This window comes from Cryptotermes secundus, unplaced genomic scaffold (genome assembly GCF_002891405.2).
Source record: "Cryptotermes secundus unplaced genomic scaffold, Csec_1.0 scaffold304, whole genome shotgun sequence".
In the NCBI taxonomy this organism is placed as follows: Eukaryota; Metazoa; Arthropoda; class Insecta; order Blattodea; family Kalotermitidae; genus Cryptotermes; species Cryptotermes secundus.
In genome coordinates, this window is record NW_019721521.1 from 849003 (window position 1) to 864002 (window position 15000).

Genomic DNA, 15000 nt, shown 5'->3' on the forward strand with positions numbered 1-15000 from the left:
CATATCTGGAAGGCTAGCATTCAGTTCTTCATAAGAGTATCCATTCTGACCGAAATATAAAGCAATATCTTTATATTTACATAATATTAGCAATCAGAATTACATTTGATTCTATAAGCTAATTTGCTGTAGTATTCTTCGTGACGTGGAGAGGGCTTGTCCAGAGATAAATCCTCGTTAGCCCTCTCTCAGGTCGGCTGGCCAATTCCTTTTTAGTCTTCGCCCACTGTGCGGTTCCAGTAACGGTTGCATTAGTACGTTCTCATGTCCTTCTGTTTTGTTGAGGTATCCTGTGCTTTTCCCTTTTATGACTTCCTTCACTAGCGGCACTTTCAGGTCGTCATGGAGTGTTATATTGGAAACATACCATGGGGCGTTAGTAATCATACGTAGTATCTTTGACTGACATCTTTGGATTGTAGAAATATTGGCTAAAGCAATATAAAGGTGGAGTTATCCCTGTGCTTAACTAATTAAACACTACACCATGAACATGCATGAGGGAGTGGATGTATAGTTCAACATTTTCTTGACCTCTGCACTAGTTCGAGTTGAGTGGTCAGCTTCACGCCCCGACCGGTTTTACACAAGGAGAAAGAGCCCCCAGCACCCATTGGATAGGAGGCTGGGTGGCACACAAGGACGGTCTGGACAACGTGAAGAAGGGAGAATTCTTGAGCCTACTGGACCATGAACTCAGACCCCTTGGTCGTCCAGTACGTAGCCAGTTGCTATACCGACTGCGTTAACCCGGGTCCTAATATAAAGCAAAATATGAATAAAAACTGAAATATTCTTCGAAGTTTCCAGCTCCTTCCAAATCCATTTTGCATGGTCTTTCTTGAAAACTTGTTGCTTTGTTTTGTGGTCATAATGTTTCCTCATTATTATGAGATATGAAATTTCAGTATCGTACTCATTAAAACTCTCCTTTGTACCCATCCTAACCTACTTCAACGTTGTTTCTCCAGCGATAACAGTCCTGAAACACGAGTACTTGAGGCCTATGTCATCTTTGTGGAAGACAAATGTGTTGTACTCCTATATGTTTAACCAAGTGAATTAATTAGAGCATGAAGTCAAGGCACGACTATGCTATAAGCCGGAAGGACGCGGGGTCGCGTCCTGATGAGGTGGATTTTTTCAAATAATCTAATTCTTCCAGCCGCATCGTAGCCCCGGTGTCGACTCAGCCTGTGAGAGAAATGAGTACCAGGAATCTTCCTGGGGGGTAAGGAGAGGCCGGAGCGTAAGGCTGACAACCCCACCTCCATCTGTGAGCCGACTGTCTAAGAGAAAATGTGGGAGCCTCGACGTCTCACAACCCTTCACGGCCTGTTACAGTGATAGCTTTACGTGTTACTGTTACCTTTTACACAGTATGAATTCTCCGCACTTTTTTCAGTTTACAACATGAAAATTAGATCATTTGTTTCTCTCTGTTCATTAAAATCTTTTTTTAAATTAAACACATAAATATTATACTTTTGTACGCCCTGTGAATGTGTGTATAATGTCGGGACTCATTTTACAAATGTCTTTCAGGGACAAATTAAATGTTCACCGTGTAAGTGATATTTAAGTATAAACCTCTAATCCAGGATGACCCGGAACATATCTGCCACTCAAGTGTCTTTTTTGGGGCTGAAATTCCTACGACTCGCTGGGTCACGGTGGAGGTACTCGACCCCGTCTCCACACGGGGGCATATCATAGCATTTACTGAGAATATAAGTTCTTTTATACATCTAACGATACTAGAACTGCTTGTAAAATAAGGGTAATGATAAAGTCTTTCGCCTATTTGATTAATTAAACATCACTTCACGACGACGTATGGGGGAGCGGAGGTTTGGTTTCACGATGAAAGTGAGTGATCAGCTTCATGACCCGGCAGCCTTCTCCCAGGAAAAGAGGCCTTGGTACCCGTTTTACAGCAGAAATTAACATAAATGTAAACATTTATGTTGTGATCTATTCTGTCAAATGTCATTCTACAAAGCAGATCGCTAAACTCTTTCGGAAAAGAGCGGATAAGTAGAACTGGCAGCATTACAACAATATTATTCTGATCTCGAGGCGTGCCCCTACCCAGTGTGAGAATGAATTCCTTTGTGCACGGATTAATAGGTCTCACACTTCAGGATTTGTTCTAACCATAGTTTAGATCAGCTGAGATTGTTTGCGCCTCTCAAACATTTGCTGATCCAATTACATAAACACCTGTCTGTTCCGCCATCAGCCATTATAACCCTTATAATCACGAATATGCAAAAAGGCATGCTCAGACTATTGACCGTCTTCTTATTACGTATAAAAGGAACGTATAGAGTGAGATAGCTGAAATTACATATCCGTGGAAACTCAACGGGAATATTAAGTTCTCTTACAGAAGTCTTTCTAGATAGGCGCATAAGCATGGATCAGAATGATGGATAGGAGACTGGGGAAAAAAGTCTTTTACAAGAAAAATATGGCCGTGACCTGGGTTCTTATGAAGAAACAGCACACGTTTGTATGCAGCTCATTTATCTCTGTGGTCAGGACCTTAAGGCTAATAACGGATCCATGAAAATCCCATATCCTAATAAAACAAAGGAGGAGCAACACAATGGGTGTTCGTAAGAACAGGATTTGCTGATATGATTATTTAAATAACGCGCAGATGCACATCAAAATTATGGCAGACAGACAATGAAGGTTCGTACTCAACCTAACTCACATTACGTAATGAAGTCAGCCCATCTCTATTCAGTACAAACAGGAATCGTGGAGGCAAATCTCTACCCTACTCGGAGTTATCACTTCCATAGTCCAGCCCCTTTTACACGATTGGAAATTCAATCATTTCCCGTACTGAATGTGGGGGTGAGGGGCCTGACGATCTATCCCACACACGCCATGATTAACACCAGATTCCTAACTCCTCTACCGAGAATCGAATCCCGGTCGACCAGTCCGCAGCTGACTGTGGTCCTGTACACCAGTAGTAACTTATATCTGTTCTGGGTGTGCTTGTGTATGCAGGATATCTCAGTCGATATGACAACAGGTTACGCGATAGACAGCTGCTGTTCCTTTCCTGGTAAGGACAAGAGATTTTTCTGTACTCCACAATCACCGACTGGACCTGGGACCCGCTCAGCCTCGTACAGAATGGGTTTTGGGGCCTCTCGCATCGGGAGTAAAGCAGCAGGGGCACCAAGGTGACAACTTACCTTCATCTAGTGTCCAGGTCCAGAGTGGTGGAGGTATATTTTCATTCCCCCATATGTCTTTATGGTGCAGTGCTTAATTAATTAAGCACAATAATATTCATGCATGAAGCTTAAAAATGAAAATTTGAAGAAACATTTTGAAATAACGTAAAAGATTAAGACTCTAAAATTTGTTGATCTCCAACAAACCCCAAATTTCCTTACCTAAACTCCCAACCCTCAGGTAGGACCACGTGATAGGTACCTCACATAAAAATGACGCATATTTCAAAATTTCGACGCTAGTGCGACACGCAACCTCAGAGTTCACATTGAGAATCGTAGAAAATTATTAACCCTGTTTGTAAAAAATAATTTATTAACCACAGAAGTTACTAGCTAATCACATGTCTTAAAACCTTCGAATTAATTTACTGTCATTAATGAAGCTTATTTTATTTTAATTCTACTATTCTCCTGGCACATAGTATAATAATGGAAACTTTTGGTAAGAAATAATTTGGAGTTGAAAAATTTTATTGTGCTATTTCTTAACGTACTGGGAGTCGGTAACGAGTTATGGAGAAAAAATGAAGCAGATTAATTAAAGCATTTAAGCTTAAATCTGTTGAATTTGGAAACATTAAATTTTGAATTCATAAAATATAAATGTTAAAAAAATGAAAATTTCTTAAGTTTGTTTGTGATACAGGAGATTTCACATAAAATGATCTCTGTGGTTACAACATTCAAATTTCGTGTGCATTAACATAGTTTCGGATTCCGTAACACTTTGATACTTTCAGCAAATTTTCAATAGTCTTGTCTCGTAGATGTGTTTCAACAGCAAGATGAACGAACATGTACTTAAGCAGGCTTCATTTCGCTTATGGTGTTATAATTTAATATTGAATTAATTTTACATATATTTTAATAATCACTTTTATCCTAAAACCACTGGTCTACAACTGTTGTGAAAATTCGTAAGGCACTAAAATTTTGGTATAATTATTTTATTTGTATAAATGAATGCACAAATACTGAATGACATGAAATAGAGGAGAAATTAAATACTGATATGCAAATTTGAAATCCGTGAAAAAAGTGCGGGTAATTAAATACATATATTCACTTAAAAAAGGGCGGTTTTATACCAAGATACCCAAATAAGGGAATTAAATGGTTGTTGATAAATCATGCAAAATTATGAAGTTTTTAAAGGATAAATATGAGGCTTTCCAAATCATGAAGAATTTTATAATTAATTTCAAATTTATATACAGAGGCATTCAGTAGGGAACTTTCCTAGCAAGCTAGTATTCCCTTCACATACTCCATAAACTTATTATGGACATTATTTCAAGTAGATGTACCAGTTTTAAGGACTACATAATTAAATAACTACTAAGGAAAATATTTTGTTTTTGAGGAATTTGCTTACAGTAGCCCTAATGAAGGACACAATTTGGTTGCAAAATATACTCAGCAGATATCCTGACAATATTTCGTAACCTGCCTCGTTCTCAAGGCAAATGTTGAGACACAAAATTCTACCTCAAATTACGACACAACAGTTTCCTTATACACTCCTTCTCATTCATCCTATTACTGACGCCATAGAGTCTTAATTATTGGCAGCGTTTTTGTATATGCCAGAAATAAATAGAGTACATTCAAAGTAAAGGATTATGATGAAATAATGTTAAATACCTATGCTTATAAAACATTGTGAACAATTCAATGGCACTATTAATCACATTAATATGATCAAATGAAAGTATTTCACAAATGTATATAAAGTAAAGTAAAGCTATCCCTGTAACAGGCCGTGAAGGCCCATAGGGTTGTGAGACGTCGAGGATCTCACATTATCTAGACAATCGGCTCAAAGATGCTGGTAAGGTTCTCAGCCTTACGCCCCGGCCGCGCTTTACTTCCCAAGAAAATTATTTAATTAATTCCTGGTACTCATTTCTGTTAGAGGCTGAATCAATCCCAGGGCCTATTGCTGCTGGAAGGATTAGGTGAATTTAAAAAAAAAAAAGTCCAGTGACATCATCGGGACTTGAACCCGCGACCTTCAGGTTTGTAGCATAACCCCTCAACCAACTACGCTACTGCAACTTTATTGATGATAATGGGTGTCAGATTGATCACAAGCTGCAACACTCGGAGTGTCAAAGTGCTTTTCTGTTTTCAGCATCGTCACGACAATGACATATAAACACATGCTTAGTTTTGTAATCATAACTTTCCACTAAAACGATTGTAATTTCTCGCATTTCATAAATGAATCTTAAGAACATCAACAAGTTCACTGCTTTCTTTCTATGGGGAGAACAGACATATCATGGAAGCCATCTGAAGGTCGTACCTTAAGGATATCAAAACAATTATACGTCATGACAAAGCCGCAAAGGCAATTTCACTAATGGATCGATTGCAAATAGATTCTTAGTTGCATCATGACACAAACTTTTCTCCTTCCGAACCCATACTCAAACTCTTGGTTTCATGAACTTACAGTCAGCAATATTTATAAAGTTTACAAAAAAAAAAGAAGTATTTTAAGAAGAAATGATTTACTGGAATATTATTTACATGGATTTATCTTCCTCTTGAATACGATTTTATTTCAAAGCATCTTTTTATTATATTAAATGCACCTATTATTCTCAAACTACGTCTTTCTGTGCATAGACACTTATATTCACCCAGCGTTTGACTGACTATTAAATTATTCGACAAAGCTTAATTTATGATTAACTTCCATAATACAGAATGCTATTTACTAAACGTGAACTTCAAATTAATTTGTTCCAACGGGTGCGTGAAGTGATGACCGAGGTTGGCCTGTAACTTCGGGTCGCCTAACAACATTTACCTTGACGAGATAAATAAATATAAATGCATGCACGAAGGTATTGTGCTATATTGTTGATTATAAAATGTAAATGGTGACAAATATCCTATTTTGTTGTAGTACACTGCATCGTCAATCGTTTAAATAATAAGAGGACCCATGACGAACAGAATGCCGAATAACAACCTCCGGAGCTTGTTCCTAGAAATTTCTGGTAATAAAGGGCTCCATTTGGCATAGATTTATTCGCGTTCATGAGACAGAAAAGCGAAACGCTTGTATAGGATAAATATGTCGTCTCGTCGGAAGCAAGAACAAAATATTTCGCGACGCTTTTGGCTATACACCAGCAAGACAGGGTAAAAAGACCTAACATTTATCTCGAAAATGAGTTTGTGTGTTGTTTTCCGAGATCTTTTGGTGCAATATTGAAAATATACAATATGTATAAAAGAAATGGATTTGTCATAAATTCCCAGTAGGGCGAAGTTATGTTAACTAGGAAATGCATGTGAACGAAAATTTTTAGACTTACCATCTACTCCAAATACAAAGAAAAGCAATTAATTATATTATCCAGGTGTTTTCATGTTGGAAACCGACTCATCATTAACACATTGTTTGATAAAATCAGACTCGTCGGAAGTGTTAAAGATGTTGGGACTGAGTAGAAAGGATCAAATTTAGGCCGCGCCATAGCTCAAGCGTTAGTCTCTGGCTCCCCACTGCGGCGACCCGGGTTCGATCGCGGGTCTGGTCAAGTGGGATTTGTGGTGGACAAAGTGGCGCTGGGGTAGGTTTTCTCCGAGGACTTCGGTTTCCCGTACTAATCTTCATTCCACCAAATTCTCCATCATCATCATCATAACCCGGGGCAGGTACAATAGGCCAATCAGTGGCCGCCGTGCCGAGTGGACCCAGCTGGACTCCAACCCCCACTAGCGAATATAAAAAAAAGGGTAAAATTTTACATGGCGACTTCAGAACCGCGAAGGAGTGGGACATGAGCCCCCTCTCAGTCCCGTCTGCTTCCGACGGACCTGATGACGGTTTCCTCGCATCGATTCGAAACTGAGGATAGCCTTACCTGATACCGATGACTGGAGACATATCCTCTACTAGCTCAGAGAGAACTAGAACCGTAGTCCCTGCTCCGGGTTGCTGTTGGTACGCCTGATTCAGAAGTTGGGGCTGCTGGACCACGACGGAAACAGTGGCGTTATTTGCAGCTCCAGTTGTGGCCACTACAGTTGCTCCAGTTCCAGGGTCCACCAGATGAACTTCAGGTAATGTCTCTGTTGTAGGCGTTGCCTCGGCTGTTGTAACGGTCAGTTCACTCGCGTGGTCCTGAGGCGTCCCTATTCTATCTTCGTATGTGACGCCACTGGATTTCTTTTCCTCCTCTTCAGGCCCGAATTCATCCTTCAGCTGGTTGCTCGTGACGATGTGCGTCTGATAAAGTGGGGATGGTTTCTGATGCTCATTATCTTCATCACCATACTCCTTCTGAAGCCCGACAACACTAACGGGCGTCATAGTGGCTAGCATGATTGGCGGGCTTGTCGATTGATGTGGTGGAGGAGTTGATGTGGGTGCAGGCGACGCCATAGGGGGAGGGGGCGATGGTGGACTGTCTTGGGGCACAGTCACGGGGTTTTCCAATCCCCGCTTTGTCATTGTTTGATTATTTTATTTCCTGGAAGCAATTATTTACCGAGTCAAATACTAACAAAAATTATGTCGCACAGTTTTTTATGGCAACTTAAACCGAAAATTTGCACAGCTTGTTTTCACTCAGTTTTATATGCCATTTGTGTATCCAGTCAAATGGTCCACTCATTTGGGAGGAGTCTAGAGGCCATTTAATTGCTGGTCTGATTAACGTATATTCAGAAGAGCAACTTCGTTAAGTGCTAACTTGTTTGTTCAATGTTTAAGTGTTTGGCATGAAAGAGATTATAATGATGGTATTAACACAGTCTTCACTGGGTTCTCTTGAAACACCCCAGTTTAATTCTGAGCATTAATAACTGAATGTGGTATAACTGGGACTATTGTGTAACAAGTATGGCACGTGGTGATATTATGATCAGCAGAGAATAAGCGACCGGTTCTGTCAGCGAACTAATGGATAAATGTAAGTGCTCGCGTGAAGAAAACCGGAATGGGTTCTTCTTCTATTTAAAATACTCCAAACAACGAATGGAGTAGTGGAAGTTGTAGTAAACTATATAGTAGTAACTGCTTATGATGAACCTGTTTTCTACTGTTTCAGATAGAACGGTAGGGGAGGGGAAGGGTACATTACTCGGCAGGTTCAATGTAGGGGAGGTTTTGTTTTTCTTTCCCCTATTCTTACTAACTTTTCTGGTTCTTCAGTGCTGAGCCAGCAAATAAAGGTACAAAGCATAACCTTAGGTCATTATATAACGTCTCGCATACATACACACAAGTATGTCCGTGTCTATAAGGGGAACAAGAGGCAAGTTTGCAGCAGTGGGCAGTAGCGGTAGGTTAAAACCAGCTACAGCAGGACCCCTGGTTTGTGCTCTCCAACATGTAACACCGGTTTTGAACAACACAGTGTTCGGTGTCCTCTACAACTAGTTAGTTCCCTTTGTAAGAGTGCCAACCTGTTCCGTTCATATCCACAGTTTCCACCAACAAGTTCTGGTTCGTGTTGTTACGAGTTGTGTTCTTTTAGTACACTACCGTACTTCGTTTAGTTAGGACGTGATAGAGAAGGAAGTACGTTTCGGAACATACAGACACTTGTTAACCTAAACACTAGAAGGCAATTATTTATAGAATTAATTGCTCACGAAAAGTTGCATTTATCACAGTTTCTTTTCAAAGTTAAACTTTTTTTTTTGTAAAATATTTAACGCATCAAGTGTTTCTAAACGTTGAGAACATAAATCTATTACTATTCTCTAAACACGTGTGATTAACTTCAGTTCATTTTAGTGGACTACAGTACTTGAGAGCAAAACACCAATATAAGAGGCACTACATCGAATACAAGACTTCAAGATTCAACCAGAACGTGTACACAACTGTCTGCACAAAACTACTGGAGCACACATTAAGTACTTACTTATGATTGTAACTGGATTACAGAAGAGGAAAGTGACGACTCTTAACACTTGCTGTTCACATCATACTGTTGACATATGAATGGTTTTCCAGTACAAGCACACACACAGATGTGAAAAATGTCGAGGTTATTATTACAGGAGAGAGAGAAATTCATAAACACTAGGACACACAACTTGTTGACTATCTTGGATAATGGCACTGCGTTTGGATTCCTTTCCCACAAATATCGGAGATGAAGAAGATGGCAGGAGAAATTGCTGAAGAAGAAGAAACAAAAAGCGATTGATAATTATCTGTACACGACTACAGTAATGAGTTTATTTTGGTTCATTGGCACATTATCTTGAGATTTTTTACTGCAGTTTTAGACGAAATGTAACAATCGTTTGGTTTTATAAATTTATTTGTTGTATATTTGTTAGACTGCCCAGTATAACCTTCTACTTCCACTGTTAACTACGGCTCTACTGGCGTGCACGTTGCTTGGTCTGGCTGCTAGCTGCTGCTGCCTTGCTTACCTTGCAGGAGAGGCTTCGGCTCCTTCGTTCGCTCGTTTTCTTCATCCATTCGTATATAAGAACCCAAGCCAAAGACACGACTTCTAAGAGTAATGGCGGCAGTGGCTGTTGAAGACGAAGAAGAGGCGAGGCCTTTAGAAGTAGCAGACAACTAAGAGAGCCCCTCAGGGCTTTTCCGAGCCAACAACATTCTCTGTACTGCTGGCCCGTCCCTTGCGTCGAGTTCCCCGCAATGACCACCAAACCCAAGTCTTAACAACTCCTCCGCTTACCTCAGTTCAGGCCATCATCACGGGATCTTGTTACTTTCTGTAATGAAGAATATGACAATGCAGAATTTTACAGGCATTGTGTAATGGGTCCTGTTCTTGGGACAGTACAGTATATGAATCGTCCCTGCTGGAATAATGATTAAAGATGCTCGAAAGCTGTATGCTCACACTGAACCAGACTAACATTTACTCCTTATGTTTTAGTTCCCTTTAATTTATTTGTCTAACTCCTCTTTGTAAGAAAAGAAAATCCAATCACGAGAACAAACATATTGTAAGACTACTGCCATGGGTATCATAAGACAGTCCTACTAATGTCATGCTTCAGTAAATTTGTAAATTACTCCTCCACCTGTCTTTTCATGCTCCATGTTTTATTCCTTGCGAACAGTGTAATAAGTAGATTGTTTAGCATTAATTTGTTTATTTTCTGGAGTTGGTTTTGGTCAATAACTCGACATATGTCAGTGCTCACAGGCGCATTGCTTGTCTACATCTGTCGTACAGAATGAAACAAGTGACTATATACACGCGACGTTAAGTAATGTAAACAAATAAATATCAGAGTAGTTGCTATGAAAATATTTAACGGTGCATATTATGCCTTCCACTTAAACTACACATAGGACATTCTGTATCAGGATCCTAGAGTTAAAATAACAGTGATATGTTGCATTTGACACGACTTGTCATAGTTAAATGACGCACTATCGTGTTGTGTGAGCCGCGGTATAAGACGATAAAAGCTACAGTCTTTGACCAAACACAAGACTCGGATAAAGCTCACTCATCAGTCTCATCCTGAAAATAACAGTTTATGGCTTCACATAACCATGCAGCCCCTTGTTCTGAAATCTTACCAGATTCACAGTTCTTAATCATGTAAATAGAGTAACAGTAGAAACATATAACATGAAAATAAACCACAAACAAAATTCAATTTAAAGTAAACACTTCTCTAAATAACGATATAAAGTAGATTTGTATTGAAGTTAAGTAAATAATAGATCTGCATAAATTGCCTGATTAAATTTCTGATTTAAATCTGAAGCAGACAGAAAGAGCGTAACTTTGAGGATGTGTTAGACTTACGAATTCGAAAGGCAACATCGTGCATAAGTATTACACAGAGCCTGAGTAGTGCTCACTAGTCTGGTTGTTCAGGAAAAGAACATCTATTCACGTTAAGACCTGAATTCGTAGAAGAACAAAAAAAAAAAAAGTTCCTGCAGCATAGAAACCATTACGTCTCTGTTATAAACATCTGTCTATTAATGCTGTTCACAAATCCCGCATTGTCTACTTAAAAATAAACGAAGCAATGGAAGGTCTGCCAGGTCTTATAAAGTTATTACTTTCATTCAGAAACTACTCTTTCACTTGTTTCTTCTCTCTTCCATCTCATTAACGAACTAAATCAACTTCGTGAAACACAATCTTCCCTAGCAAGTTGGCCGTTGTTAAGATAGTAAAGTAGAGTTCTATTTTAATATTATCCTTCCTTCTACCCCGAGTTTTGCAAGGTGTAAATTTCGTGTGCTCGGCACATCTCTCGCATGCGTGTTGCACGACCCCATTCATCTTTTGATGTGGTCATACTGTCACGTATTTAGAGTCACTAGAGACGAGGGTATGAATTTATGAATGGGTTTATTGGACTCTTACAGATCGTAACTACAATTAATTGTAACCTTTTCACAAGGGCCGCGCCATAGCTCAAGCTGTTAGTCGCTGGCTTCCCACCGCGGCTGCCCGGGTTCGATCCCGGGTCTGGTCAAGTGGGATTTGTGGTGGACAAAGTGGCGCTGGGGCAGGTTTTCTCCGAGTACTTCGGTTTCGCCTGCCAATCTTCATTCTACCAATTGCTCCACAATCACCCTCACGTATCATCTGGGGCTGGTACAATAGGCCAGGAGTGGCCGCAGTACAAGGGACTTAGTCCCACCCCACTAGCAATAAAAGAAATACCGCTTCACTGATTCTCACACTATACAAATCGCAGCAGCACCCGCTTATCCTCTTCCAGCCATTCTTTCTTCACCCGCCCTTTCTTAATAACGGCTTCTAACAGTGGAGATTCTTCTGCTTCCGTGGTAACGCCATTGCCCGCTGGTCAGCACTCAACACCTGAACTCATAGCGCCATCTTTTCAGCCTCCTTTGCAGAGCCAAACTCTCGACTAACTTCTCACTTGGAACTCGACTGTCGATTCCCAGTTGAACTCCTTTTTATAACCAATTTGCAAGGACCGAATATAAAACAATCGTTTCCAACAATACTTCTATTGTTGTAAACGTGTTTACCGATCCATTGCTTAGAAACATATTGCATAATCCTGTCGTTCTATTGTTTCTTGCGTGTACGTAGCGGGCGTTATCTAGTAGCGGCCCTGTTTACAGAGTCACTGCTTAGCAACGGATATATAAGGCACAATACTAATAATATTTGTTAAAGAGTATAAGTAATGAAGTTGCTCATGAAGCAGTGATCTGTAATCTGCTGTTTAAGTAAGGGTGAATTTATCTCTTCGTTTAGTAAAACATACGATGTGTGGGGAAGTGGAGACATAGCTCTACGCGTTCTTAACCACTCTATTAGATTGGGCTAAGTGACCATCTTGCCGGTCACGGTAGCCGAGCGGTCTAAGGCATGCACTGTCTTCGCTCGCTCGGAAGCCGGGATCGTGGGTTCGAATCCCACTCAGGGCGTGGATGTTTGTGTGCGTTTTTCTGTGTTTGTGTACAAGTAGAGGCCTTGCGACTAGCTGATCACTCGCCCAAGGATTCCTACCGAATGTGTAAGATCTAGTAAACCGAAGTGAAACGGAGAGTTTCATGGAGGTAGGCCTAGGCCCAAATTTGGACTGTAGCGCCACAGAAAAAAAAAAGTGACCATCTTTACCTTCGTGGACTTTACACTCTTGTTTATGAGGCTGAGTGGTCTGAAGATCCGATATGAACACTGTGCAGAAGAGAAAACCCTCTGCCATTGTAGTGAATTGAACCCGGATTACCTGGTCATTCAGCTTGTAGCATATTCAGTATACTAATTCAACTGGCCAGGCTCCCATTCTACTATTATTTACTATTTATTAGGCTCACGTATTGTCCTCAACTTCCTGCTCCCGAAAATCCTCAGTATGTTATTTTCTGTTACGGTAAGACCAAATTAAAAACCCATAAGGAACAAGTAAAATTACAATTGCATTTATTTTACGTTTTGCGTTTTTATGTAATGGATTGGAAAATAAAATGGGTGCAAACCATTCCCCGAATTTGTCTAACTTTAATTTCTTCATGAATATATTTTAATTTGTGCAATTTTATGTCTTCACAGCCGTGGTTAAGCGGATCTCTGTCTTCTGGGATAAAACGCCGCTCAGTGCCGTAGAAGGTTAACCAGTGTTTCGAAGGAATATACTGCCTCCTTCTTCAGTGTGTAAGATTAAGCCAAGTATGAAATCAGCAAAAAGCGGGAACTACACGAGGTTATAACCCAGAATATATAACTACTCTCACTTTGATGTGTTAATGTTATTCATAATTTATTTAAGCCTCACTACATTGCCGAACATATTTACTATCCTAACGATATGAGACTTTTTGCATTCTTGGGTTGTCATCCTAGGGAACAAGTATTTATTGCCTTTAAACATCGATTATAATTAATGATAAAATATAAATAAATTGAAATTACATGTTTTGTATTGGTTAAAAAGTATTTTATTAGAGACTGGATACGGGTTGGACGACCCAGGAGTCGGAATTCGAGTCCCGATAAGGTCAAGAATTTTCTCTTCTCCGCGTCGTCCAGCCCGAATTTGAGGTCCACCCAGCCTACTGTCCAATGGGTACCGGGGGCTCTTTCTCTGTGGTTAAAGCAGCCGGAGCGTGAAGCTGACCACTCACCTTCAATTGGTGTCGAGGTCAAGAAAATATGGACTTATATACATCCACTCCCCCCATAAGTCTTAATTGTATAGTGTTAATTAGCTAAACATAGGGACAAGTTTACCACTTTAGAAGTATTATATATTTATGCATGATTCATTTTTAAAAGACAGAAAATGGAATATATTTGAAAGATAAGCAGGAAATTGACTGGAAATGGGAAATAAGCCTCTATAATTAGTGTTGAATTGTTATCGAATATTTGTCACGGTGAACGCGAGTTAGAATAACGCGGGGTATATTGAACTGAAACACATTTATGCAACAAATAATATACGCTTGAGACTTTGTTGTTTAAATATTGTAAAGGTACTTCAACATCTCTCGTCACATAAATCGTTGCCTTGTACAACAACATTTACTGATTATCACAACAGGAACCACCTCCCCCCCCCTCCAAAATTACGTTATTATGTTTTCATCATTCGACCTTGACTTTCTTACCTTGAAATGTACAAATGGCCTTACGTTTGAAAGCAGATAATCTTCTGTTTGCTGAAAAATGTGAGACTCAACGCTCTTGTTTCGAGTCACGTGGTGACCCAGACAGGAATTGCATCTGGCCGAGCTGGTCTAGTCGAGTTATTCAACGTGGAAACTACTGCTGCTAGACAGAAGTAGATGCAGCGTAGCCGAGCAAGGGACCAGAGTCAAGCTGTTACGTGCATTCGTGTCTCAGCCAGAAACCAGTTTTGCCAATATCACCGCTACATGCACGTCAAAAACACATGTTTCATTTATGGCTGAAATGTTTACTTCTGTACACAATTTCACAATTCCGCTTTAAATGAAAATGAAATTGAGACCCGAAAAGAAGTTTCTGCGTGGAAACAGTGTTAGCATTGTACCTAGTAATTGAAATAGAGTACCATGTTATATTTTAACTGTATTAAAGGAGTGCTACCTCTTCTCTCTTTACAACTACAGTGATTAATAACATTATGAAATTAACCATTCTTCAAACAGGTAACAGTGTTACACAAGAAAAAAGGAATTCTGCCATTTTCTTGAGTACGGACAAAGTTAATTCCTGTTTTATTATGTAATTTAGCTAGAACCAATCAAATTCAGAATAAATGGGAAAATCTTTTGAAATAAAGA

General features: G+C 39.7%; 1 protein-coding gene across 6 annotated transcripts in view; it reads right to left on the bottom strand.

Annotated features, from left to right (window-relative positions):
- Nucleotides 1-14541, bottom strand: part of LOC111875435 (protein grainyhead) — a 515137-nt gene extending 500596 nt beyond the window's left edge. For 4 of the 6 annotated variants that reach the window (XM_023871681.2, XM_023871679.2, XM_023871680.2 and 1 more), the window contains exons 1-3: nucleotides 14344-14540; nucleotides 9678-9986; nucleotides 7148-9416 (exon numbers count right to left, since the gene is read on the bottom strand). In XM_023871681.2, the coding sequence (XP_023727449.1) occupies nucleotides 7148-7737 (590 nt within the window). In that variant the 5' untranslated portion in view covers nucleotides 7738-9416; nucleotides 9678-9986; nucleotides 14344-14540. Of the gene's footprint in view, nucleotides 1-7147; nucleotides 9417-9677; nucleotides 9987-14343 lie in introns of all 6 variants that reach the window. The other 2 variants (XM_023871678.2, XM_023871677.2) reach the window with 2 other exon arrangements.
- Between the last annotated feature and the right edge of the window lie 459 nt (nucleotides 14542-15000).